Source organism: Seriola dumerili, unplaced genomic scaffold (assembly GCF_002260705.1).
Source record: "Seriola dumerili isolate Sdu_G_001 unplaced genomic scaffold, Sdu_1.0 BDQW01000110.1, whole genome shotgun sequence".
Taxonomy (NCBI): domain Eukaryota; kingdom Metazoa; phylum Chordata; class Actinopteri; order Carangiformes; family Carangidae; genus Seriola; species Seriola dumerili.
Genome location: NW_019174365.1, coordinates 4,937,121 through 4,964,479, shown reverse-complemented (window position 1 = coordinate 4,964,479; position 27,359 = coordinate 4,937,121). Strand labels below are relative to the sequence as shown.

The window sequence follows — 27,359 nt, the reverse complement described above, 5'->3', positions numbered from 1 at the left end:
CACATTCTGTTCTTGCCATTGGTAATCCTGTCTATAGCATCCTGCTTCTTTAAGGGATTAAGGGAGGTGTGAGCATGTTTGTGTGTGTGTGTGTGTGTGTGTGTGTGTGTATGTGTGTGTGTGTGTGTGTGTGTGTGTGAGTATGTGTGTGCATGTGCGCATGTGCGTGTGCGCGTGTGTGCGCTTTTTAGAGCCTCCCTGAGTATTGGGCTTTGCCCAGGCTGTCTGGGACTGTGAGCGAGTGAGTTCAGTCAAGGACACAATTCGACAGGGAGTGAAAGGGAGGGGAGGAGAGGAATGGATGGCGGGGAGAGCAGGGGAGGATGTGTTGGAGGGGAAAGAAGGAAACCAGACTGAGGAAATCAGAAAAGAGTGTCAGAGAGGTTTTAAAGCCACTGAAACAAAATGCACAAAAATGTACTGTTGCAAAATACCTCTTCCAAATAAGGCAATGTACTAAAGCACAGCGTAAAGGCCGGTGGTAGCAGAGAGCTGACAGGAAGGGACCCATGCATGTCCTCACAGGGAATCTTGCTATAATACAGCAAATATTGTGCATCTGCAGTTTGTGTGTATTGTGTGTGTGCCAGACAGACAGAGAGAGCGAGAGAGAAAGAAAGCAGATGGGGGGAGTTTACTGGCTGCATATTGTGTACAGTTTGTCAACAGGCTGACTAAATAGACTCAGACATGGCTGGAGGAAATGTGTTTGCTGTGACATTCCACTGTATGGCGGAAGAGGACACGCACCGTCGACAACACTACACACAGACAGAGCGATGGAGGAGGGTGCAGAGCAACAGCCCTCTCACAGACTTTTTCTTTATACTTTATTTATACAAAACATAATTTAAATATAAATGATCATTTTCTGTGGCGGATTTGAACGAAATTACAGCCAATCAGATCCCATACTCTCAGCAAGTTTTAAAACACAAGTCTGTTATAATCTGATATAATCGAATTTATTTCTCAACAATCAGTGGCAGGACACGTATTCAGATCTTTTACTTAAGTGGAATGGAAGTATTATCACAATGTACTCAAAGCAAAGGTATTAGTACTCATTATGCAGCAGAATAACCCCTGACTGTTTATGACTGATTATAGATCTTTTAACATGTGAGCAGCATTTTAATGTAGTTGGTCAACAGCGTGTTCATCTTAACCACTTTACTGTTGTCTTGTATAATCTTAATTTTATGAGCTAATCATAGGCTTAGTATGTAAAATGTTTATCTCTTAAGTAGCAACTAGGTCTGACTGTCAAATAAATGTAGTAAAAAAAGTTTTTTTTTTTTTTTTCTAAAGTATAATGTTTCCCTTTGGCATCCAGCAGAAGTAAAAAGTAGCATAATATATATGAATTATGCTACTTTTTTACTTCTGCTGGAGATTATATATATATATATATATATATATTATATATCATATACACATATATATTCAAATATATATCCTAAGTTTACAAGTGAAGTAGCCTACCTCAAAACTGCACTTAAAGTAGGCCTGCAGTAGTAAAAAGTAACTTAAATCTACATAAGCTACAAAATATTCATATAAAAAGTAATAACTAAAACAATACATCGAAATAAACTTGATAATATCAAAGCAATATTTCTGTGTAGATGCAGAACCAAAATAAGTGGGGGACCGTCTGTGTTTATTCATCACAGAAAGAACAGTAGCCTACTGTACGTGTTGACGGCTTTTTTTTAGTTTATAGCATTTTGCTGGAAACAATTTGTGGAGCAACTTGGGAGACATTTCCTTCACCTTATTTCTTAAGAAATCATTTCAGAGGTTAAGTCCACACTTGCTCGCAGGGTTAATTGTTACCGGTACGAGTTAGTAATGTGCAAAAATAAAACGGCGGTCACTGTGTCAATAAGGCCACCAGGAATGCGCTTCGTCATCACTACTTTCCCCTGGGGGTAAAGAAGAAGAAGGAGGAGGTCGGGGAGGAAAGAGGAGGAGGGGAGTTCTCAGCTGGGACTTTCCTCACTGCCCTCCAGAAAAAAGTTAAATCACTGGGCACCACGCCGGAGATGTTCCCCGGTGTCGCCACAGAGGAGGTATGCGGACCTGTGCGCGATGGTGGGGCCGCGGTAGCCCCCCCCTCCGCTTGGGAATAGTACTCATTTTAATCCCACCGGTTCTCCTCGCGCTCCAGCTGCTTGTCGTCGCCGGCCCACGGTTACCTCGAGCCGCAAGGGGCGGGGTGGAGGGGCAGGGGCAGGAGGGCGCGGTTGCCTTCTCCGTTATCAGCATCGAACCGGAGAGGAACTCGCTCCGTGTGGGAACCCGGTCCCGGCGACCGGGTCCAGAGGAAGAGGTGGAGGTGGAGGATGGAGGAAGGAGGGAGGGGACACGAGCCTTTGAGGATGAGAACGAAATGCACTGGCACCAGGTTAGTAGTGAAACGAGAGATAAAGTTTAATGTTTCTGAATCTTTACATTATTGCTTGAATTACAAAACCGCTGACATGACACTTTTTCATTTACGCCTATATAGATGAAGTAATAATAATATTAGATGAAAACCTTACTCATAACACTTAATGCCAATTAAAGATGATTTAAAATGTACTGGAATTGCAAGAAGGAGCCAGTCAGTGTACTGTACATGTTCAGCTGAGGGATACAGATATAAAAAAGATGCTTTGGTTGCCTGGTTCAGCTTATTCATTATGCTGGGTCAGTTTGTGCACAGCCCTGTGAATTATTACAGACATGATGGAACAGGTGAGCGCAGAGGGTGAGCACAGCACTGACCCCAGATCAGAGAGAGGTGACAGCTGTTCTCTCTCTCGCTCGCTTTGCCCTTCAGTTGTACAGTCCTCCAACCTTCATCTGTGTTTGTGTGGGTACATCTCTCCCCTCTTTACCTCAGACTCCTTCCCCTCACCCCCTTCCTCCTCCACCCCCCTCACCCCTCCTCAAACTCTTTTTCATTCTCTTTTTCTCTCACTGTCTCTTTTTCTGCCCAAGGCAAAAACTCTCTGACTCATTCTGTGAATCATCACCCCTCCCCACTGCCTCCCCAATGAGGTTGCCATGGTGACCACAGGGTTCAGTCTGAGCCGGGTGGGGGGGCTTTCTTTGACTGCGTGTGTTTGTATGTTACAGTGCCCCAGGCAAATGTCTTACCAGCGGGACTGAGGTCAGATCCCGTGACCTGCCTCCTCAGCACTCATACCTGGGGCAGCGGGTGCAGCTGAGGCACTCACACGCATTACTGTCATTCCTATGCATTCAACTCCTATCCACGTTCCCATGAATCTGCTGGTAGTCCTTGCTCTGTGGTATCAATATATTGATATGTATTTCTGTATGCTCCCAGGTTGGATCGAGAGCACTGGAGGTGCAGCCGTGGGCAGCCAACCAGCCGTCATTCACAGCAGAACTCGGTCGTATCATCACACATATCACCAGGCCTCAGGTAGGTTACACAGAACATCACATAAAACAACAACCATCAAATGAAAACATCTGACCCTGTTAAAGCCATTAAAAAATTAATTTCATTGATTGAAAATCTATGAAAAGTGCATCAATTTGTGAAAAGTCTCAATGACCCTTAAATGCCTCTAATATCATCATCACAATTTGGACACTGATGATCTTTATTTACTGTATATAACACTTTTTGCCTGTTATGTTCTATAAACTCTGAAATGAAATACTGTGTAAAGTTATAAAGGGATTACATATGTATGTTGTCTAATACACGGGTCCCCAATTGTTTGGCTTGTGACCCTTTAAGTCAAACTGTTGTCTGCTTAGTTCAACCAAAAAGCAGCTTTCATCATCAGAAAGAAAAGACTAGGAAAATTAATTTTATTTTGTGTATCTGAAATGTTTCTTCTTCTTTTCTGTTTTTGTAATCATCTTGTGACCCCTCAGATTTATTTTGTGACCCCACAAAATAAATCTGATCCTCAATCTCACAATCCCAGGTCCAATATATAGAGCCTTGCTTGAAGGTCTCCCGCTACACTTTTACTCATAAGGGAACTACACATGCTGTAGCCAGGAGTTAGACCTTGCCAAGACTTAACAGCAATCAATAAAACTTCACTTTTTCAACCACTACTTCTTCTTCAGTTCACTTTTTCACTTCTACAACTGCAGACTTCCAGTGTGGGGGTTAACATAGCAGTAATATGATCAGTCAGGCGCTGTCAATATGCTGGCAGCAGAATTCTGCCAAATCTGGAGCCAGTAAAGCCTTTCAGTTCCAGACTGAAAACTCCCGAACAAGAGTTAAGACTTATGTAACACCAACTGCTGGGGAACTAGGAGGGAAAATTATATATCGACAGATTAAACCTTGCATGTTGTGTTGATTTTGTTCTCTAATTACCCAGTACCTGCCACAAATTAAAATGCCTCTCAAATCTACTCTTGCTAAATGAGCATCATCAACTGCATCTCACATTTAAGAGTTAGTTTTACCTGAATTGTCTGCTTGACTGAGAGGCACTTGGAAACATCATTTACTAATTGCTCTCACACAAACTTCTTTTTCAACTTCCTCTTCTCTCCTGGTTTTATATTTAATGTGTGTCAAACTGTTCTCAGACCTCTGTCCATCCCATCCCATGTGACCTCTCTTCTCCTGTCCATCCCCAGCTGAGCTGCTCCAGGGTTTTATCTCCAGGTCAGGCTCAGGCATCGCAGCCTCCTGCGGCTTCTCACCACTGGCTGTTGTGCGCTGAGGACTGGCTCCTTCCAGCTGCAGACAGACCGTGTGTCGCGTACTCCTTCAGGTGTGCCCATATGTCTGTACAGTATGTGCATGTGTCAGTGCATGTGCTGTGATGCTTCTGCATTCCTATCACTGGCAGAGTTGGAATAAAAAATGCAATGCATATTTAATCATGCATGCAATAATCTTCAAACCACCTCTGTGCTCCCCTGCCTCTCTGTCTATCTTTTTGTGTTTGTCTTTGTCTCTCTAGTATGGATGGAAGAGATGCAGACTTTCTAAAGACTGTGTTGGGGCTAGGATGTGAAGTGCACAGTTTTGATCCCAGCAACTCCAATACATCCAATGGTCACCTTGGCAACAGTTTGGCTAGTAACCATGGTGACGGAGGTGTGGTCAGCCAGCACAAGATGTGGCTGGAGTGGCGCGCTCCAAGGAAGCGCAAGCACAAGACAAGAGGAAACCTGAGTAGTGTTTCTCAAACACTGGCACATATCATGACAGCTCTGGGGCATCACACAGTAAGACACACACACACACACACACACACACACACACACACACACACACACACACACACAGAAATTTAGAGAAACAGTGCCAAACAAACATACCTTAAGAGTCTTTTCACCCCAACATACCCAGAAAGCTCTCTTACTTGTACGTTCCCATGGCAACAGGGCTCTGCGCCATCCCTGGCTGCCATGGCAACAATTTCAGTGAGTGAATCACACACTGGCCCAATTACCTCCTGCAGCCACAAGAGGGAACTACATACCTACAGTTTGAGTGTATGCTGGTTGACAGGATAAGAAGTACTTTGACGTACCAGTTAGAAATATTTAATAATACTTTTAATTAGATTTTCAAATATTTGGCTATAAAGGTATGCTTTGGAAAGCAGCAAGGCTGAATGTCATGAAAATTGTCTTGCAATGCAGTTCCCTGATATTTTATGGATGGCCTCTAATTTTAATAGAAATATAATACCATGTTCTTATTTGGAATTTTTTTTTTAAATTTCTAAAACACACTTTGCACTTTTGAAGTACTAAAGGACAATATTGAATTTTTATTCACTTCTCTATATTCTCTATATATCTTTAGGTTCACTTTTTGTATGCTGACCTGCTCAGCGCTGAGTGGCGTGTTTTCCAGAACTGGATCGAGTCAGGAACTCTGCAGAGTGTCCATCATCTGGTTGCCACAGTACACCTGCAATGGCCAGGGTTTGAGGTGGGAGGAAGCGATGAGGAAGTGCTCCGCTATTGGTTCAGCATCCTACAGGGTCTCCAAGCTTCTGGACTCAAGCTGGTCCATAGCTCTGCAGGAGAGGGTCACAGTGTCCTAAAACGAACAGTAGCAAATGCTCACAGCTCCTACACACTCAGCTGGGTCAACACAAGAAACTGACACTCACATGAAGCATGAGCACAGGTGTACACACATGACTAGACATTATGGATGTCCTAAGACAAAAAGGAGAGGGGACTTACAATAGTAAGTGGAGTTAGTCTATGAACTTTTCATTTTCCGGCACATGCATTTCTTAACATGACATCTCCCTCTAGTGGAGATGAAAGGATTTTATTTTTCATGACTCCACCCTCAGAGGGAAATAATGTTGTGTCTGAGCATGATACTGGCTAATTTGACCAAATATGGAGCAGAGGGTGGACTTGCTGATTTAACTGGGCAAGAGCGCAATAATATAATAATTAGATTTACAGATTTTTATTTTGTCTCACTGTCAACAGCAGATATATGTAAATGGTAGCTACTGCTCGACAGCTATCTGGCAGGTACCAACACATTTTCTTTTTTTTTTTTTTTAGTTGAACCATGGTACTTGGTTGAATCAAGTATCGTATCATATTATTCTCATCTAGTGTGACCCATTTTACATTAATTGGATCCAGCTCTGGTTTGAATGTAAATTCAACAAATTATGTAGATTCAACTGATTATTTGATGTATTTGTTTTAATAACATGCTTTATGTGCAATAATTGTTTACATTGAAGAGAAACTTAAATTATATTGAGACTGAGTGCCTACTGTGAAATATACAGAAATTCTTCCATTATACTGATGCATTTTTGCACTGAACTGTGTACTGTATAACAAAGAAAAAAACAATGAAACTTTGTTACAAATGTGCATTTATACCACAATAAAATCCCAAATAAAGCCAGAAAGCCGTTACTGTTACTTTGTCTGTCTCCAGAGAACCCTGATAATTCCTGATAACAAGAGGTTGTTCTATAAGAATATTTATTCATTGAATTGATGAAACAGTGACATTAGTGGCATCTGTTATGCACATTGTTTTGCATAATCTTTGTTAGGCAAATTATTTAGAAAGGAAGTTTGCTAGATAATTTCCTCGTTTTTAAGACATACACCTTTTAACTTCACGCAAACCTAGACAAATAATTAGATTTAATTTTTAGAGAAGTATACAGTTACAATTCATGAATTGTTAAAGAAGTTTATTCTGCCTCATAGCAGCAGAAAACAAAGATGGACATACAGTAAGCAAGATCAGAGGGGGCTCTATTGTAGATGTAAGCATATGAATATGATTTATGTGATACCTTAGTTCATCTTAATTCATGTGTATAATTTGAATACATCTTATGTGGAGTTATTCAATTGCAGTTTTTGTATTTCCCTTTAAATGTATTTGCACTTGTTCCATAAACAAAATCAAACAAGTGGCTGCAACAGTGGCTTAACACAAATACTCCTACAAGTTGGTACTGCACCTCAAGTTAAGGCAATAATTGCACCATTCAAATAAACACATTGTCTCAATACTATCATTTGCCACATGGTCATAGGTTCTAGGCCACTGAATAAATGATTTACCCTTTACTGTATAACGGCTTGCTTCTCCTACCATAAACCTTGAAAACTTCCAGTTTGCCGGGCTGAGTTGTGGTAAAGGATGCACTTAACACTCACCCGGTGAGGTTCACAGGACAGCTATTTATCCTCTTAAGTGCTTTTCTCCACAGTGAGCTCTTATTCATAAAGGCCAATGCCAGTCATTCCTCGGACTCGTTCCAACTCGCTGGAGCGCACGTTGGAATGTGCTCCTGCCTCCACCCTCCGCTACGCAAATTACGCACAGATGTTTGCCACTAGTCAGGGTGGAGTTGCGCTCTTTACGTTGAAATTTCCACATCCTGTACTCAGCAGAAACCGTCGACAGGAGAAGTAGCCAATCAGCATTGAGGAAGTTAGTCGCTCGACCAATCAGAAGTTCACAATCCCGGGACCTTCGTGTTCTGTGTCGCTCGTCCGCATACTGCACCGCTCAACATTTCTTGTGGAAATCTTGAGACAGGACAACAAACAGAGAGTATAGAGAGAGCCAACAGTTTCCACTTTTGACGGTAAGTAAAGTATGTTTAGTCGGTGTTGTTTTCATAAAGTGAAGAATGTAACTATAGTTTTGTTTGGCTGTTCCTTCGAGATAAGGAGCGCCTACAAGTTACTTCCTGCTCTGACAAGGCCGAGATCCCAAGTTACATTTTAGCCCATAGCTAATGTTGTGAGTGTAAAAGTGTAACGTTTACGACTGATTCTTTCTCTAATAGTTACTTGTTTAGGAGAAACCTTACAGCGTATCCAAAATGTTGCACTTCTAATAAGTGAAACCTTGCTAATGTTGGCTTGTTAATGTGACAGAGAGCGGTTGACTGTATGTTAATGCCGAACACACCATTAACCACATAGTGCGAAGCTGTATTTCAACTGGGTACAGCTGTAACAATTGCAAGTCGGCTTTTCATGAAGAAAGTAATAAACGTGACACCAACAATATGCTCAGTTTGGAAATACGCATAACAACGTGGCTGTCAAGTCAAGAAGAAGTGCAGACATTTGAACCCACCGAGAAAAACTTGACCCCAACGTTAACATGAAAAACTTGTAATTAAGCAACCGAAATGGGGAATAGGAAGCACTGCAGGGTATACTTACAGTTACAGTACGCTCAGCTCTGGCTGCTCGCACTGTCCTGGTGGCAGACAGAGTCTGCAGCCACTGCAAATCTCTAAGCTCCTGTGGGAGTTGACATTTTCTGAACATATTCCATATGGCACTGAAGTTACTGCTTTTTGTGGAGAGATGACACGCTCAGTGTCACACGCTAACTGATTTGTCCAATATAACTTTAAATATTTACTTCACTGTAAGCAGAATTTTGAAGAATTATTTCTCAGCTGAGTTTTCCCTCCTCTTTTAAACTAATTTCCCAGTTTCGTTCACAAGGACTGGGTGTATTTTTGTTGTTTGCTGAGTGGAGCAAAGCTTTAGTTTTGCTTCTGCTTTAGCTCTGTCTGGCTCAGTGTTTATTTATATATGCCTATCTGTATGTCATATGAGCGTGTGACTTATTTAGGGATGCAAGTAAAGATTATTTTTATCATCAGGCAATATGTTAATTTTTTTTTAAATTATTTTTTGGTCTATAAATTGTAATAAACCAGTGAAAAATACCCATCATAATATCCCAGATCAAAGTTGATTTTAAATGTTCCATTAAACAGTCCAAACCCAAAATTATTCATTTTTAGAAGGATACTGAACATTAAAAAGCAGCAGATATTCACATTTGAGAAGCTGTAACCAGTAAATAGTTTGTTTTCGCTTGATATGTTACCTTATTGATTAATTATCTACCTATAGACAATCAAAGAATCAACTAATTGTTTAAGCACTTGACTTATTAGTATCACAGATGCATGTAATATATGGTAACAAATCTCTACAGCAATGCCTCAGTGTTGTGCTATAGTCTCTTAATGTTTCTGTGTCTTTGTTTCAAGTGACCTTCCTTCTCTCCCCCATCAGGGTTGGGCCCCCTACCCACCACACCCAACCATGCCTTTGGTGACGAGGAATATAGAACCGCGGCATGTCTGTCGCCAGTCCATCCCTACCAAAATCCGCAGTGAGCTGGAATGTGTCACCAATATCAGCCTGGCCAACATCATCCGCCAGCTCGGCAGCCTCAGTGAGTGTGCGCTGTGTGTGGCTGGGTGTTAACACGTCTGTCATTAAAATATGGTGTGAATGGTTCATAACATGTGACAGGTGTATATGTAGTTGTGAATGATAAATGTGTATCTGCTGTGATACCTGCTTTAATCTGTTGAAATCATAAACCAACGTGTGTCTGTGTTTTTGTAGGTAAGTATGCAGAAGATGTGTTTGGGGAGCTGTTTGTCCAGGCTGGAGCATTTGCCATCAGAGTAAATACGCTGGGAGAAAGAGTGGATCGTTTGCAGGTCAAAGTCACCCAGCTGGACCCCAAAGAGGAGGAGGGTAAGTACTCCCACATTTTACTGTTACTATGACTACTTATGTTATTATTAAAGTAGCTAATTAGTTTGAATACAGCTAATATAACATCAGATTTAACATAATAAATATTCAGTAACATTCTCTCTGTTTCATCTGTCTGTGTGTCTCAGTCTCTCTCCAGGCCATCACTACCCGTAAGGCCTTCCGTAGCAGTGTGACCCAGGATCAGCAGCTATTCACTAGACCGTCTCTGCCAGTGCCTGTGCAAGACACCTACACGATCTGTGATCCGCCTCCACCACTCAACCACCTCAGCCAATACCGGTAGGACTCAGCAGACACACAAATACACATCCAGAGCTCGTATTCATTCACTGGAGAGTAACATGCAAGGAATAGTAAGAGCACGTGCATGCACATGTGTACACATAGACACATGCGCATATGCTCTCTATTTTTGTCATGGCTATGCATTATTGAAACCCACCTCTCTGATGCATATGCTTTCAAACCTCGTCAAAGGGTGGATCTCAATAGTTGTCCTATAATAGACTTCAATTAAAGCCAGAAAGCACCATAGTAAAATTTGTGACGTCAAATATCACTGAAATGTCAAACTTGGCGACATGTTGCAAGGACAAATGTAGAATGTAGATGTACTTAGGTAAGATTCCTCATGCTGATTCTGGGCATTTTTGACCCATTTATGCCGACAAGCAGATTTTGGTAAAGTTAATGTAAAGTTAATCATTTATATTAAATGTAAATGGTTGTAATTGTAATTATATTTAATCAAATGTATTGAATCAAAGCGGCAATGAAGAAATTCTGTGGGGAAAACAATAACAGTGTATGTCACAACCCAGCTGAGATATATCACTGAGCGCGGAATATAAATTATGCACTAGGCATGACATGTCATCGGAAGTATGATTAATTAGAGATCAGAACAAAGGGAGCTTGTGGTGGTAGAGGTTGAAGTCTGTATAATCAGTATCCACAGCAGTGGCATCAATGATGCACAGAGTGAGAGCGTAAGCTTTTCCAATTATATTATAAAGACTCTCTTGTTTGAAAGTGAATTAATTTGACCATGACAGTTCTGGGATGCATACTTGGCACTGTGGATCTGACAAAGGAAAATAGCTTGTCCTAGTAAAGGTCTCTTGTATTGAAAAGCCAAAGTGATATGTCTTGTTAATGTGTTGACACAAAATGCAGATAAAGATCTGTTCTGTGACACATTATTTATGTATGTGAACACAAGATAACATGATGTGTAACTACACCGGTTGTAAATGGTTGCCTACAGGGACGATGGGAAGGAAGCCCTGAAGTTTTACACTGATCCCTCCTACTTCTTTGACCTATGGAAGGAGAAGATGCTGCAGGACACCAAGGACATCATGAAGGAGAGACGCAAGCATAGAGTGAGACACATAAACACTCTCATACGCACGAAAGCACGAGTCACTGAGTCGAAACAAGTTAACATTGGTCACATCAAATAAAAAAGCATTTGGATCCAGCGCTTATCTTACTCTTTTTTTTTTTTTTTCACTCTCTGTTCTGAGTAGAAGGAGAAGAAAGATCATCTGAACCAGCGGACACTCAATCCTCGAAAGATCAAGACCAGGAAGGAGGAATGGGAACGCCGCAAGATGGGAGAAGAGTTTGTGGTGCCAAAGAATGAAATGATGTAAGTGGAGAAACTGGCTGAAGTGAGAGGAGGTTTAATGGGAGTGTGCACTGGTGTAGAGTTGTGGTCATGCACAGACCCATGAGGCTTTTAAGTGCATTTAAGCAATGATTTGAAATGAATGACTTGATGAATTCATTATTTCCTTCTCTAGTTAACATGGTAACATGGCAAACTTGACTCGACTCCCCGTTCTTATCAGCCAATCTGTACACAGTGATATGGGTGGTATGTCCTGTCCGAAAACGTTCTCACGGGGTTGGGTGTAGAGCTGGCTGTCATTGGCAAAGAGCAGTAAACAAATGTGTGAGTCACACCACGCCTGAGGGTTGTAAACGTATGAAATAGCCTCAAATATGTAAAAATAAGTATCTAAAAATCTCAAATTAGAGTCACATTGATAGAATTGACTAGAATTAATGTTTTAGAGTTTTTCTGCTGCATTTTGTATGAGTCATAGTACTTCATCTGTTTTTAAAGGTTATTTTAAAACCATGTCATTTCCTGGCTTGTTTGTAACTCGCATGCCAGACCTAATGAGGAAAAAACATTAAGTTGAAGGGCAAACCTTTCTCGTACCGCTGTGTAAGTCACTGCACTTTCCGTTTGTCATTTTTAATGGCAGTGTGGACCAGCCACCACAACTGTAAGTGTCACAATTTGTGTCTTTAAAAGCAGCCATGATACTTTCTCTGAAATTGTTTCATTGTAAATGCTCCTAATCAAACAGAACATGACTGACACCTTCTAATTACGGGTGTAAGTGCCAGGCATTGTTTACCACAGTTCATTTGTGTTTCAGAGAGGAGAGATGGGATTCTTTATTTTGGGCAGATAGTGAGTGTTGTGAATTTGTTTCAAGGAATTCCTCTGAGGGTCTGAATGGCAGCATTGGATCCGGAGAAGGCTTCACTTCTGAAGGCCTCGAGCTGAGTACTGGCTCCTACGCTTATGATCCCGGCTCCCCTCTCCCTGTGCCCGGCTCCGATGACTTCCTGCCTCCTCCACCCCCAGACATGGCGTGAGTAGCATCAAGCATATAAGCCCACACATACTGCCATCACACCATCATCCCTTCCAACATGTAGTGAACGTACAGCTGCACAGCAGTCCCACACACAAGATTACAGGGTTTGACGGGAGCAAAATGGATTATACACCCACTCTCCACTTTCAGCCTGTGAGTCTTTAGTGAACACGAGCTGCTGAGGTTGCAGGTGCAAAGAAATTGTGGGTTGGTACAGGGAAATGAATGGTCCATTTCATTTTTCCTTTCATCTCTAACTTCGGCTCCATCACTCACAGGTACAATGATGGACAGTATGGAGCACCAGCGGCGAAGCGTGTCAGCGTGCTCAGTCCAACCCACCCACCTCCTGCTCCCCCCATGGCTTCTTCCCAGCCCAACTCCCGCCCCAACCTTGCCCCACCACCCGCGCCTCCTCCCCCACCTCCACCCTCTGGTTTTGGGGTTCCCCCACCTCCCCCCGGCTTCGACACCCCACCCTCCCCTCCTCCTCTCTCCTCCTCTCCCACCGCCTATCCCTCCCCACCTGCTCCCCCTCCTCCACCTGCTATGTCCACAGTTTCTCCTCCTCCTCCACCTCCTATGCCTGCAGGTGGTGGTCCTCCACCCCCTCCTCCTCCTCCCCCTCCCCCTGGCCCTCCTCCCCCATCCTTTAACAACTCCGCTGCTCCCTCTGGTGGTGGGGCGGCACCCAGCTCTGCTCCGAAACCGCAGCCAGCGCCAGAGCCAGAGCCGGCCGGTGACGCTCGCAGTGACCTGCTGCAGGCCATTCGACAAGGTAAGACACGACAGAGAGCAGATCAGTCCTTCCTGCTGATTGGCTGGATCATATTTGAAACAAGGGACACAGCCGCTGATTACAATATGCTTAATGCTAGTGTAACTGTCAGTCGTATTACTTCAGTGTGATGTTATGTGTTACAATCAATAATGGGCATGTAAAATACAATTCATTGTTATTACACAGTGAATGAAACTATTCAACAGGATAGTTCAATTAGCTCTACTTCAATCAGCTGTAACATTGAATAATAATTATCCAATATAAGGTCTAATAAATGGACAGGGACTATTCTATAGTAATGCTACTTTTTTACATTCTACGTTTTTCTACGTTTTTGGTGCCTTAAAGTAACTAGTGGAGGACAGGGACCCACGTGTAAAAACATTACTACATACTGCTACATGTGGCCAGAAAATTTACAGGCTAACTACAAGTATATTTTGCAATTTCAACAATTTCATCAATCGAAGTAAAATGTCCAATACAGACTTTGCAACGATGTATTTTTACATGTTGATACTAGTTTTATCTAAATATGAAGGATAATTGTGACTGATTACACCCCTGATCACTGGTAAGGGAGGAAACATACCTTAGTTTTTAAATTGTGGCTTGTATCGCATGCAACATTTTCCTCAATATACATAAAGAATAAAACTGGAAAGAAGAAGAAAGATTACCAACCTGCGAGCTCCCTGGTAATCACAAAATGTAGCATAGTAATCAATATTAGAATAGACAACCAACCAAGACTATGTAGATGTGTCAGGCACACACTCATTCTTAATTTCTAATTAACTCTCGTTTAGGTTTCAACCTGCGGAAGGTGGAGGCACAGCGCGAGCAGGAGAAGCGGGATCACTTTGGCAATGATGTGGCTGCCATCCTGTCCCGTCGTATTGCGGTAGAGTGCAGCGACAGTGAGGATGACTCTTCAGAGTTTGACGACGACGAGTGGTCTGAATGATCGCCATCCCTTTTCACCGTCACTACCAACTTCATATCTCCCCTCAGCCTTAAACAACATCAGAATATCTCCATTCACATTACATTCTTAAGTACCCAGTGGAGCAGCAGTCCATGTTCTGTTTTGTGTGCGAGTAAGTTTGAGAGCATGCGTGCACATATGTACACATGACCTATTGCTAATCACATTCCTTGGCTCATTTATTCCTATTTATCAAAAATTATTCAGATTAGAGGTGTGAAATCCAAAAACGTGCGTGGTTTGTCCCAGTTTGCCATTGCTTTCATTGGATGACACACCACTGATATTGATGCGAGGGTGTTGTGTGATGTGATGCATGTGCCGCTGCTGAGTCTGTGCGTAAACACATCACATCTGTCCTTATTTAGCTTCTATTAGAATTGGGTGCCCTTTGCTGCAGGCTGCAGTTCTTGATTTTATCTGCTTTAGTGTATCATGGCAAAGGATAAAAGAGAGGGAGTGCACACACACACACACACACACATGCAGGCAACATCTTCTATATTTTTTATGCACTCATTGGAAAGACCCAAGGTGTTGACATCAAAACATTCTCCCTCATTTATAGGCTATATGATATAGATGTAAAGTTTATATTACATATAAAATCATATCTACTAAAGATAATACAATCCCTTTAAACTTGTTTTTTTTTTATCACTTTCCTCCCCTCACTTTTATATTCAGTCTTTTTTTCTGTGGTTGTCATGGGAACACATGGTTGTAGCAAAATCATGAATGAATTATTCAGTGTGATAGGGGAAGTATTGCCTCATGTCAGACACCTGGGGTGTTTGATGAGATCACCAAACAGAACATATGCAGACATTTAACAGATAAATCATAATTCATTTTGTACTGTGTTTCAGCTCTGACATATTTCTTCCTGCCATTTTTATTTTGAACTTCTCTGGGGATGAACTAGGCTCTGATGCTTTCAACACAGGCAGCATTTTTGCCTTATCCTGCTGCCTGATAAGTGTCTTTTTTTATGGTGCAATTCAGTGTCAGTGTAGGTTTATTTTGTTCATCCATGCTGGTCACTGATCAGCTGCTTCCAAAAAAAATGTAACAGCTGCCATTATTGAGTCAAATGTAGAAGTGACTAGTGTAGACCACATATTTTCCAAGTGCCTTTTATTTTAAGTCTGCCTGTGTTAAAGCACAATCACACAGCATGCTTAGCCAAAGTTCTGCTTCTCCTGCCTTAAATTTCCAAATGATTATAGTTATTTCAATAAAGATAGAGTGACTTACAATGATTGTTGAGATTCATCTTCTGTGGGAATGTTTGATTAGCATGTATGCTGTGTTGTGTTAAATAAGAAAGTTCCCAAGAATGTCGAGCCTTGGCAAGAATTGGCCTTATGCATGACTCATCCTCTATCCTGTTGATGTCAGTGTTATACACCTTTTCACAGTGCCCAGTGCTGGCTGTGTAGGGAGTGTGAAAATGAATCGACCGGATAAAAGTCCAAAAACTGAGTAGGAGGAGAGAAAAACCTCTTGCATAATCACTGCATCCTCAGACCAAGGCTGCTTTGTAGATTTTAAAGGGACACAGTGGGTGCAGGGTGATGGTAATAACACTGAAGATTGCTTTAGCCACCAAATAATTTAGGATACAGGGATAGAGAGCAGCAGTCTGTGCCTAATTGAGTTAAAGAGTGAGAGATAGAGAGAGACAAACACTAAAAGCCTTGGTGGCAGTGAAGAAAAGAGAACTGACATCAGGCAGTAGAAAAAGCACATTTTTTATTCATCATTATAAAATATTCATTCATTTCAAAAAGGTTGTGCAACATGAACATATGGTCAGAACCTTTCAAAGTGCCTTTAACAGCATGTGCAAAATAGAATGTCAAAGATCTAGAACTCAGTGTTTTCTAGACATTCAAGTAAATAAAATTGGGCTTTGGATTTCATATGTCATTACACTATGACAGGCTTGCATTTAAAACCCATCCCTTCTCTTGTCTTAAAGTGCAGATGGGCATTAAATCCACTTTTTATGAGCGGGGATATATATAACACCCCCTTGATTGTTTCATTCTCGGGATCCAGTGGAGCTACAATTAACTGTGGATGAGGCACAAAGTACACACAAGACAGTACGTTTAATCTTTGTGGCAACAGCGGAGCTGTTCCAACATGGCTGTCAGCCAGGACAGTTCAGTACATTCTGATCTGCAGAAGGACGTCTTCTCAGAAAAGTGCTGCTTGTGTGTGTGGGAGTGTGTGTGTGAGGCTTCATGTTCTGGATCTGGATGACAGTCAATATAGCTATGTGTGTATCTTGGCACACAAACAGTGATATGTCTAGCATAGATAGTGTGTTGGTTTGGCAATCTACACATCCACGGGGTAGTGTATTTGTGTGTTGTGTGTGTATCTGTGGGGGCAGCAGGCCTGGAGCAGCACCTTGCGAATGTCTTTATTTCTCAGACTGTAGAGGATGGGGTTCAGTAGGGAGCTGCCCGCCGCTGGCACCAAGGTGGCATAGGTGTATAGAGGAGGGCTGGACGCGTCTCCCAGCAGCCCCCAGAGAGAGAAAGGCATCCAGCATCCCACAAACACACTGAGGACCAGGATCAACCGAGAGAAGCCCCTCCCACTGCTGTGTTTGCTTGCATATGATTGGTTGGCTGGGAGGAAGTGCCTCTGGGTAGCAATTGCGTGAGCGTGCCGCCTTGCCACCCGGCATATCCCGGCGTACAATTGCAGGGTTACCATGACAACCACCAGAAACCCACCACACAGCAGCGATAAGTATGTCCTGGTCAGAGGTCGTGCTACAGAGCAGGACTCGGGCTCTCCAAGACAGTGCCATCCCATTGCTGGTCCCGCCCCGATGACACATGCACCCAACCAAACCAGCAGCAGGAGGATGGCAGCTCTGCGACGTGATTGACCTGAGCCATAGGTGAGGGCGTGGCTCAAAGACAGGTATCGGTCCAGAGCAACGCCCATCAGGCTGCAGAGCGAGGCAGTCAGTGATGTCACCAGCAGTCCTGAGGTAAGCAATTCTGACCAATCACTGGGCTCCACACAGAAAAGGAAGAGGAAGTGAAGGATTAGAGCAACGCCTGCCAGGAGATCTGCCAGCCCAAGGCTAGCTAGCAGCAGGAAGACAGGGGCACGCAGAGATGGGGTGGCCAAGATGGTGGTGACAACGATTGCATTCTCAGTGGCGATGAGAGTTCCTGAAACACACAAGGCCACACCCCACACTGTGAGAGGTGGGACCTCATATGGAGATGGGTTATCCAGCTGGTCCAAAGGGAAGAAGGGGTCTTCACCTGAGGACTCATCCCAGCCCAGGTCAGAGGTGTTCAGGATCATGACTGGTCAGCAAACACAATCTAAGAGAGAGAAAAAAGTAAAAACATGTTTGACATTAGCTCTGATGGGTCATTAGTGTTGCTCCATTTGTCCATTAAACAACCTTTCCTTGACCAGAAGCTGTGGTTCGAGAGTGTGAAGCTGCTGGAGGCCGGATGTGTCATCAGACAGAACAGAAGACTTAATGCGGTAATGGAGTATTTAAGATCTCATGCTCTTGTAATCCAATGCATCTGAGCAATAGATTAAGTTTGATTACCACTATTAGTGCATTAAGTGGTATTGGTAATTGTCATGTACTGTGTTTTCTTGCTGCTATCATTTGTCATGTTATATTATCCTATATTATTTTTATCATACAGAGGGATAAAAAATTATTTTGTTTGTAAGTAATGGGACAGATGAATACCATACCATATTTACTGATTAGACTAAGCCACTTGGTGTATTTATAGTCTAATTTATGGCCTTAACCCATCTTGTCCCTAGATGAGATTTTATTAAAAAGAAATAAAACATATCCTGGGCTACAGTGCAGTAAATAACCACAAATATAAAGTAATACAAATTACACACACCATTCTAGGCCGGAAAAACAATCTTTTAAAAAATACCCATTTTGTAAATGCACCACTCACGTAAGGCCTATAGCTCATAAACATGTCCACACTTTTAAAGACAGATTTATTTATTTTTTACTCTGGGCCAATATACTGCTGACTTTCAAATGTCAGTGACGTCACCATTGTCTTGAGGGAAGTCACGCAAAGTTGATCATTATGTCGGCTTAATGCATCGCGGTTGATAGAGTTAGCAAAGCATTAATTCATCATTAGGCTAACATCGATGAAACTATCACTAACAGCTTTTTCTTCAGCGCGTCTCTGTAAATCCAGACTCTCGTTTCTTTTCCCCTCTTGGATTCATCCTGCACGTTTCAGGACCAATCATTATAAATATCTGTAAACTCGCCTGCAGATTAATCTTGGGAGCTTCCACCTGAGGTTTCCCTCTTGATAATGTCCGAACACGATGTTCGACACTATAGACACACCACTGTGAAAGCCTGGGACAGATTCATGTGCCATGCACTGCTGCATTTCTGGAATGAGAAAGCCTGCATAGTTAATTGGACGGTAATTGGGCTATTTCAGGAATTCGCCTGTTACAAGGTTAAGATGCTTGTCCTGGTATGTTATCTTCTTGTTCTGTACAACATGTCAAAGGTTTTGCATGTAGACCAAGAGGAAATACCACATCGTGCCTGTATTACATTAATGTTATTTCAAGATTATTTTTATTTTGCTCATACCGGAGGTTTTTCTTTTTTGAGGCACCAGGAGTCTTTCATCCCCTCCCTCTCACATCTCACAGTGAAGAGGTATATCCCACTTCCTTGTTCGGAGGACCCTCTTGTATAATACAATTGCAGGTTCACTGCACCAGAGAGGATGTCCCCAACATATGCACGCACACATGAACACGCGCGTGCCACACACACACACACAGTAGGCTATATACATATCCGCATAAATTGGATTATTCATCTTACCTTATCAACACGATTCAGTGATTCCTTTGCAGGAGCGAAATAGATTTGCTCTCTTAAAAGACCCAAGTCAAATGATGCTGTGGTGATGCTCTCCGCTGTGATGCTCGGCACCAGTTTAAATAAGGAGGCCAGTCTGGTGCTCTGTGCTCCTGTCTTGCTGTCTTCATCAAAGTTGCGCTTCACTCTCACTTGGCGTGTCTTGCATCTATTTTTCTTCAGTCTCTCCGGAGCGCTTATTGGAGGCAGAATGGATGCTCTTGCGCGCGGACTCAGCCACAAGAGAGCCTGTCTGACGTCAGTGACTGGGAGCCTCGACCAATCAGGGGCCAGCACTGGATGCGGGTAGAGAAGGGAGGGGCCAGTATATGGAGTAATTTCATTCAGAAAAATGCGGCATCTCTGTCGCCCCTCCCACTGCGGTTCACTCTTGCTCTCATTTCTTGTAATAATCACCACCGATGGACCCCCCCCCCTCCCTCCAACACACACGTTTTCTCAATAAGACCCAGGGGCCTGGTTGAATGAGGGGATATTATTTAGAGATGGGCAGGGCTCAGAGGTGTGGAGCTGTGGGGAAGGAGCTCAGGGCTGGCGCTGTCCACGGTGCTGAAACGCATCTGGATGACTCATGGGGAGATGTCCTGCAGAGAAACAGCAATCTGTGTGAAACAGACACTTCAAATGAAAACTATCCACCAGGATAAAGAACAACTTTGCTCAAAATATCGTGTAACTACCCCTTGGTATAACAACAACTCGGCTATGGCTTCTTTTTTTTATTATTATATATATCATATCTTATAGTGATACTATTGGTGATAGTATTGCATTGGGAGTACATTTACGTAGCCTATGTACAAAGATGGGCTGAAGCAGTAGTCTATAATAATGCAATCTGCACAAACATCAAAATTAACCACAGACTTGACAAACAGACAAACACTTCTGTGACACCATTTATTAAAACTGGACACGATAAGCTTCACACATGTGATCTAATAGCCTTAAAATCTTTTAGAAATCTTACAGCCCTGTGCTTGTATGTGTGCAATATTGGCATGAAGATTTGTGATAGAGGGTTTCCTGTGCTCAGACAAAACCTGGAATTATAGGCCTATTTATTTTGCATGTCATGTCATGCATTGATTTGTCTTTCAATTTAAGCATCAGTTCATAGAAGCACAAGCCCCTACAGTAACATAACAGTAAGCAGGGGAGGGGGAGTCATGGCTTTCCCGGTTTGATAGTGAGAGTGTGGGTGCTGCAGAGTGGGCTGAGCTGCTGTCTACGTGGTCGCGCATATCAATGCGCTAACTCGGGGGGAATCTCGTCCTGCTCGAGCCATATTAGGACACACTTCCTGTCGATAAACCCCTCCTACGTCACAGAGAGGATCTGACACTTGACGAGGGCAAAAATGAAGTATATTGTGAAGCAAATTTCTGCAACATTAGAGTTGTTTTTCTCACCTGAAAACTTACTACATGACAAATTTGATCATAGCCCACTACACAATGATTATGTGTAAATCTTATATTTTACAGGGACAGAACTAATAACCTAAGAAAGTTATACTGAAGGAATATTGTAAGGAATGTGATCTGTGGAAGGTCCAGGTGATTTCTAAAACACTCAAAACTGTGATGGATTTGTATTTCTATGCCCTTGGACTGTGTGTATTTGTACTAACAACGGCAACGACTAACAACCAGGCTGTAAATTTCAGCATTATCCATCCATCGTTTGTCGCCGGTGCATCAGCAACGGGAGCATCAGTGGAGGAGGAAATCGTGTTCGACAGGACTGCGGAACAACCCTGCACGCGCGCGTGCGTGCGTGCGTGCGTGCGTGTGTGTTTTATTTTAAATCACGCCAACACAGATCAGCCGCCCCGTGGCTCTGCACAGACAATGTGTGAGAGAGCATTCGTACAGTGTGATATGTGGGAGTACATGAGCCACGTCGGTGTGAGTGGAGGAGGTGGTGATGGTGGAATTCACTGCATAAAGCTGAAGAGTGTGTCGTGATGCTGGGCTCAATTCACACGAGTTTAATGGGTAGGTCCGGGGTATGACTCAGAGCATTACAAAGCAACACTTGCAACTACATTACTTGTACTGATGCATGTACAGGGGCACAGGTAGGAGAGGAGGAATAAATTCGTTTCTTAGTGGGGCGTCCTGACCTCCCTTTTACTCTTCACCAATTTCCACATCATTATCATCCACATGGTACACACACTTTCAAACATTTATTTACTGAATAAGTTGGGACTGCTACTAAACATAATAATATGTGCTTGTGTGCCAAAATAACCTCAACTCATGGTCCCCTTACTTACTTTTTCTGAGCTTTATACAGCTTACGGAGAGTATTACAGTAATTATTCAATGCTTTGCTTCATATGTGGACTTCAAAACCTTCTCTGAGTTGTCTGCCATACACATCCATTATGTTAGAGAGGATTGACAAGTGACATGGCAGCACTTCATCACAGTCAGTGACACATTTGAAGTGATAATAGACCATTGACGCACAGTCTGTCTACTGTACGTAGTCACATTGGTTCTGACCCATCTCTGCCTCCTACGTCAATGTCATTATGTGTTTCAAAACCATTCATGCCTATAGTATATTTAGAGCTGTCTCAATTGGTTCAGATCACTCAAGACACAATATTAAAGGCGCTATATGTAATTTTCTCTCAATCAAAACAATAACAAAAGACCGAGTTTGGTGACGTTGTGAAGTAGCATCGTGGGAGTTGCTGTCTTCACCACCATTGCCACCATTGCAGTCAGCTTCTCCTGGTTAGAATTCCTTCATTGTCAGTCGTTCAGGAGGTTTTTACTAAGAGCCGAATTATCAGCAGATGTCTCCTCCTCCCCAAAACAAATGGCCCCGGTGATTTAATCCAGTAAAAACTCTGAATAAAGCAGTTTCACATTAAAAATTATCCCAGAGGCCGTTAACGTTGGTTCAGCTTGTTTTTCTGATTACTAATGACCCAGACATTCAAGGACGTTTTTGTTGGGAGCAAAATTATCCGCGGAGGTCCCTTCATCTCCAAAACAAATGGAGCTGGTGATTAAATCTGGTAACAACACTGAATAAAGCTGAATAAAAATCTGTGTTTCCCCCAATGCTGTTAGGTGGGTACAGGACGTGTTTGATGGGCTGTGAGCCTGCTCAGTTTGTTTCTCCGAAACTTAAGATAAAGATGTCTGATGTCCGATGACTAAAATCCTTATTCAACTTAAAATATATAGTAAGAAACAACCAAGATATAAAATGTGTATTGTATGTGGCCTGGAATTGGATAAAAAGTCGGTTTTGACTGCTTCTGGCAGACAACAACACCACTGTCGCATGTATAAGGAGATATGATGCCATTGTCAGGTGACCAAATGAAACAGACCGTCACCATGATTAATTAATTATGGATTTATCTTGGTTTGAAAATTGCTGGAAACATTTTGGTTAATGCAAGTACACAACTCAAAATATATAAATAGGTCAAGTTGTTTTCTTTAGACATTTTGAATCTTGTGGCGAATTGATTGTAGATAGTTCTGGTTTATTTCCCATAACAGCTATTGCCACCTTTAATTGGCTCGTGACTGTTTAAATGCAGATACTTGAGACACCTTGTGACATTACGGCCTTATAGCAGACAAAAGTTGCAATGAGTTTGATTAAAGAGTGAATTTTCCTTCACATTATTTAATTGTAAATGTAAAAGCCTGGATAAGTGAACTTATCCAGTATTCCAAAAGAAAAAAGAAAGCAAGTCAGAAAAACAATATGTTTAGCAACAGAAATACATTTTTAGCCATGGTAGCAGTGTGGCTTGAAATGTTGGTCTGTCAGTCAGTCCACCACTTTGGACTTAATCAAAAACTAAGATTAGCCATGACATTTGGTACAAATGTTCATGGTACCCAGGGGATGGATTGTAAAAACTCATCTCCTGACGGAGGATGAGGATATTGATGAAAAATACACCTGATGGCTACAAGTCATTTTACTGCAAACACCTGCACTAACTTAAATTTGTGCTATTTGTAAGGTCATACAGTATGTGTGAATGCTGGTGTGTGCGTGCACTGCCAGCTGAGGTAAACAGGTGTCAGTCCATCCAAACTGGTGTGTATTTCAGGGGCGCTGAGCTGGGCCAATTGGTTGCCAGGGAACCAAGTTTGGGTGTCGCTCATGTTACAAAGATCTCTGTGTCTCCTGTCTTTCTCTCTTTCTCTCCATGTCTGTAGCCAGGAAGCATATCTCTATTTGCAACTATTGGCTACCCTTTTGAGGACTTACAAAAGACATCTTAATTGAAAACTTTTTTTTGCTGATAGAAATTCAACTCAAATCACCAAGGTTTCCAGCTGTCATTTTCAGGTGTTGGTGCTCTGTGGCTGTCAGGATGCAGCAGTGGGTATTGAAGGTCCTTTGCTCCACACTGCTGCTTCTAGCAGGAGTGTCATCTGTATACGCAGGATCAGGTAGGGACGAAGCCACATGTTTTAAATATTTCTCTTACTGTATGACTGTTTCAGACTGTTTTTGTCTTGAAACCTGTTGTTTTCATGCTGCACTTTGTATCTAGTGTGTCCTTTACTTGATTCCACCAGAGCCTAATTTCACTCTTTCCATGACAATTTCTCTCCTCTAATTTACTGTGACAATGGCTCGTTCTCCAGTATTTTGTACAAACTAACAAGAAGCGAAAGCGTGAGAGGTGAATGAGAATCTACCATCCTTTCTTTGGCATGACTCCTGTCTTTTGCCCACTCACATTTTCCGATTCTAACACCGTCCAGACTGGTGGGACATCTTGCAGTAATTACAATTTTAAAATGGTTCTGTGGGAAGATAATTGTGCATCGGCCAATCAATTGGCATTGATTGACACTTCCAATTGAGTGCCAGTCTTTTCCCTCCTACAGATTGTTCTCAAGCCGAGTCATGTGACCTGTGCGTTGGAGACTCCATGCTCAACCTGACAGGCTGTGTCTGGAGGCTTTGTCCAGATGGTGATGCACCTATATGCACACACACACACACACACACACACACACACACACTCACACACACCTATGACCTATGATAGTAATTCAATCATCACAGCTACTGTAACATAAGCTTCCCTGGTTTGTACAAGATGATTGAATTATTTAGTATGCTAGGAACGCACACATAACACAGACAGACAGACAGACAGACACACACACACACACACACACACACACACACACCCACACACACACACACACACACACACACACCCACACACACACACACACACACACACACACCCACACACACACACACACACACACACACACACACAAACACAGTAAAAGGCATTTTCTCTCTCTCTCAGGTAATGATACAGGCATGTGCGTAACTGATGAGGGCGACTCGGCAGACAACACCATGAACTGTAGCTGGACCAGAGTGTCTGAATTGTGCACAGGTAGCAAACAATTCCCTCTGAAATGGACACAAATCATTTCTGTGAAACCTCAGTAACTCTCATCTCTTTTGTATGTTTCATTTTCCAGTTGTGGAGAATGTGGCTGAGGGAGGAGGTGAAGGTGACTCAGGTAAATTGTAGCAGCTCTACTCCAGCATCCCCTCTCCCCTTCCTCTTGCGTCAGACATTTATTATTCCCACAAGAGCTGAGTAAAATGTTCTCCAATGACACTCACTTAGTCATTTCTACCAGTAAAAAAATCTCCATCAGTGCTTTCTCTGGAAAAAAAAAAAAAAAACCTCTTTTCTCTCTCTCCTCTCCTCTTTTCCTACCCTATCTTGCTTTCGCGTAATTTTACCCATTAAACCCATTAAACCATGTCCTTTCCATCCAGGTAATGACAGCAACACCAGCTCATCCCCAGAGTTCTCCCAGGCCAAGTTTGACATGTCCAGTTTCATCGGCGGCATCATACTGGTGCTGTGTCTGCAGGCAGGCGGTTTCCTCGCCATGCGCTTTCTCAAATCCAAAGAGCAGAGCAGCTATGACCCCATGTGAGTTTGTGCACGTAGGTGTTAGAGAATAGAGAATTTAGCGTGACAGTATCAGTTTGAGTATGTGCATGTAAATACGTCTGTGTCACTGTGTGAAGTGATCGTATGTTGGTGCAACAGCAGTCTCTAGTGGCAGGAGAGATCAACAGCACCCCAGTCTACAAGGCAATTCACCTTCAACATCCCATAGATTGTATTTTTATTCTGATCACTAACCTCATCTCTCAATATCAAAATCCTGTCCGTCTGTACTCAGAGAGCAGCCACAATGAAGACAAGATGTGTGAAGGACAAGCAGATGAGGGTGGAGGACAGCAGAGCAGTGACTCATCGACTTGTGACGACAAGATTTTTTTTTTTTTTCTGAGCCCCTGTCATTTTTGGTTTGGTCCCCGTGTGAAGCCCTGGGGGTTGGGTGTGTTTATAAGAGGATATTTTTCTCAGATTACTGCATTGTGTAACGAGTGTCTGTGCATGTGCTCACTATGTATAGTACCATATTTATTTCAGAGACATTTTGACTGTTAGTCTTCATACAATCAGACAAATGAGAAACAAAAAGCCTCTGATTGTTTCAGCGATTCAAAACCCAACATAAATAAATCTTCACTTCAACTATTTTAACTAGTTAAAAGTTTGTCCTCTTGCAAACAACAGGCAACTGGCTGTATCAAATGAGCTGTTTCGACTGTGTAAACAGTGCAGTGCAGTTATGGGAAAGGGTGATATAATCCCATGTAGACAGAAGGTCAGACAAGGTCATTACTGGCATTTAGAACTTTTTTCAAGAACACTGAAATAGACCAAAATGAGACTGTGGAGCTCGATTTTGTGTCTACAAGTACTTCTGTGTGTCATGTGGAGTTGTGAAACTTCCTAGTGTTTTATTGAAACCAAAAATTAAACTCTATATGTATCTTATATCTATTTTATATATTAACTTGTAGTGTGTGAAATTGCTTGTCTGGGGACCCCGAGGAGCCATCTTGAGGATTCCTAAAGGTCCCACTTTTGGGACCATAGACTTATTAGAAGCTGTAGCCCTTCAAACTTCATAAAGACCTCCAGTATAGCTCTAGCACTTCACGACTTTGATTTGTGTGTTTTTGTTTAGAATGGTCAATAGCTTGGAGCCTTTTTTACAAGTTAATTTGTCATGGAGGGGATTTCAGGTTTGGTTGCTCATATTTATATGAGATACATATCAGCTTTAACCCTTTAATAACAGCTCAAAGAGATGTGATGTGGCCCTGTTTACTCGTGATAATACTGGAAAGGTTGGCTTTTATGAAATGTTTGGATTTTTTTGTGATGCCATTTGAATTAATTAATAAGGCTGTCTGTCTGAATAAATAAATAATAAATACCTGTTTCTCCCAGTTTGTGTGTGTGTGTGTGTGTGTGTGTGTGTGTGTGTGTGTGTGTGTGTGTGTGTGCTTCTTGCAGGTCAATGAGAATCTGGTAGCAGCTAAACACTGTAAAAGATTGTACAGTATGTGCTGAGTGTGTATTTGCCCTTGCCAGTAGAGTGAGAGAACAGATTCGACTGTATTCTGGGTGTGACCGGAGACGAGTGCAGATAAGAATCATCTACTAATCCTTAGATATGTGGGTGTCGGTATGGATCCCAGCAGGCAGCAAGAACACAGCGCTTGGTGGAGGCCTTTAGGGGAGCAGCAGGATGGCTGGTTGGATGCACCAGTCGCTGTCTGAGCCAGAACCTACAGGCTTGAATAAGCCCACACAAAAGCTTCCCAACTGGGCAGACTATGGCTGTCATCCAAGTCTGTTGACAAAAGACAGGACTGAATACAGGTCTTTTTTTCACTCTGAACCCCCCTACCCACACACACACACACACACACACACATTTCCAGTGAGAGAAACACATCAAGTCCGCACTAAAG

At 42.4% G+C, this 27,359-nt stretch overlaps 4 protein-coding genes across 4 annotated transcripts; 3 read left to right on the top strand and 1 right to left on the bottom strand.

The window, feature by feature from the left end:
* The first annotated feature begins 2,048 nt into the window (after positions 1–2,048).
* Positions 2,049–6,902, top strand: LOC111223106 (methyltransferase-like protein 24). Its single transcript, XM_022747135.1, has 6 exons — positions 2,049–2,075; positions 2,174–2,410; positions 3,344–3,442; positions 4,636–4,772; positions 4,965–5,232; positions 5,819–6,902. Exons 1-6 carry the CDS (start codon positions 2,049–2,051, stop codon positions 6,122–6,124), a joined length of 1,074 nt encoding a protein of 357 aa, XP_022602856.1. The 3' UTR covers positions 6,125–6,902.
* Positions 6,903–7,994: 1,092 nt separating this feature from the next.
* Positions 7,995–15,783, top strand: wasf2 (WAS protein family member 2). Its single transcript, XM_022747659.1, has 9 exons — positions 7,995–8,111; positions 9,574–9,736; positions 9,913–10,047; positions 10,197–10,350; positions 11,339–11,456; positions 11,604–11,725; positions 12,588–12,746; positions 13,031–13,530; positions 14,346–15,783. Exons 2-9 carry the CDS (start codon positions 9,604–9,606, stop codon positions 14,501–14,503), a joined length of 1,479 nt encoding a protein of 492 aa, XP_022603380.1. The 5' UTR covers positions 7,995–8,111; positions 9,574–9,603; the 3' UTR covers positions 14,504–15,783.
* Positions 15,784–16,290: 507 nt separating this feature from the next.
* On the bottom strand, positions 16,291–19,649 carry LOC111223398 (G-protein coupled receptor 3-like). The gene is made up of 2 exons (XM_022747523.1): positions 19,419–19,649; positions 16,291–17,886 (listed from the first exon to the last, which is right to left on the bottom strand). The coding sequence occupies exon 2, from the start codon at positions 17,864–17,866 to the stop codon at positions 16,874–16,876; it is 993 nt and encodes a 330-aa protein (XP_022603244.1). The 5' UTR covers positions 17,867–17,886; positions 19,419–19,649; the 3' UTR covers positions 16,291–16,873.
* A 4,195-nt stretch (positions 19,650–23,844) lies between these two features.
* On the top strand, positions 23,845–25,917 carry cd164l2 (CD164 molecule like 2). Its single transcript, XM_022747133.1, has 6 exons — positions 23,845–23,923; positions 24,368–24,454; positions 24,805–24,897; positions 24,986–25,027; positions 25,293–25,452; positions 25,709–25,917. Exons 1-6 carry the CDS (start codon positions 23,845–23,847, stop codon positions 25,722–25,724), a joined length of 477 nt encoding a protein of 158 aa, XP_022602854.1. The 3' UTR covers positions 25,725–25,917.
* The last annotated feature ends 1,442 nt before the right edge of the window (positions 25,918–27,359 follow it).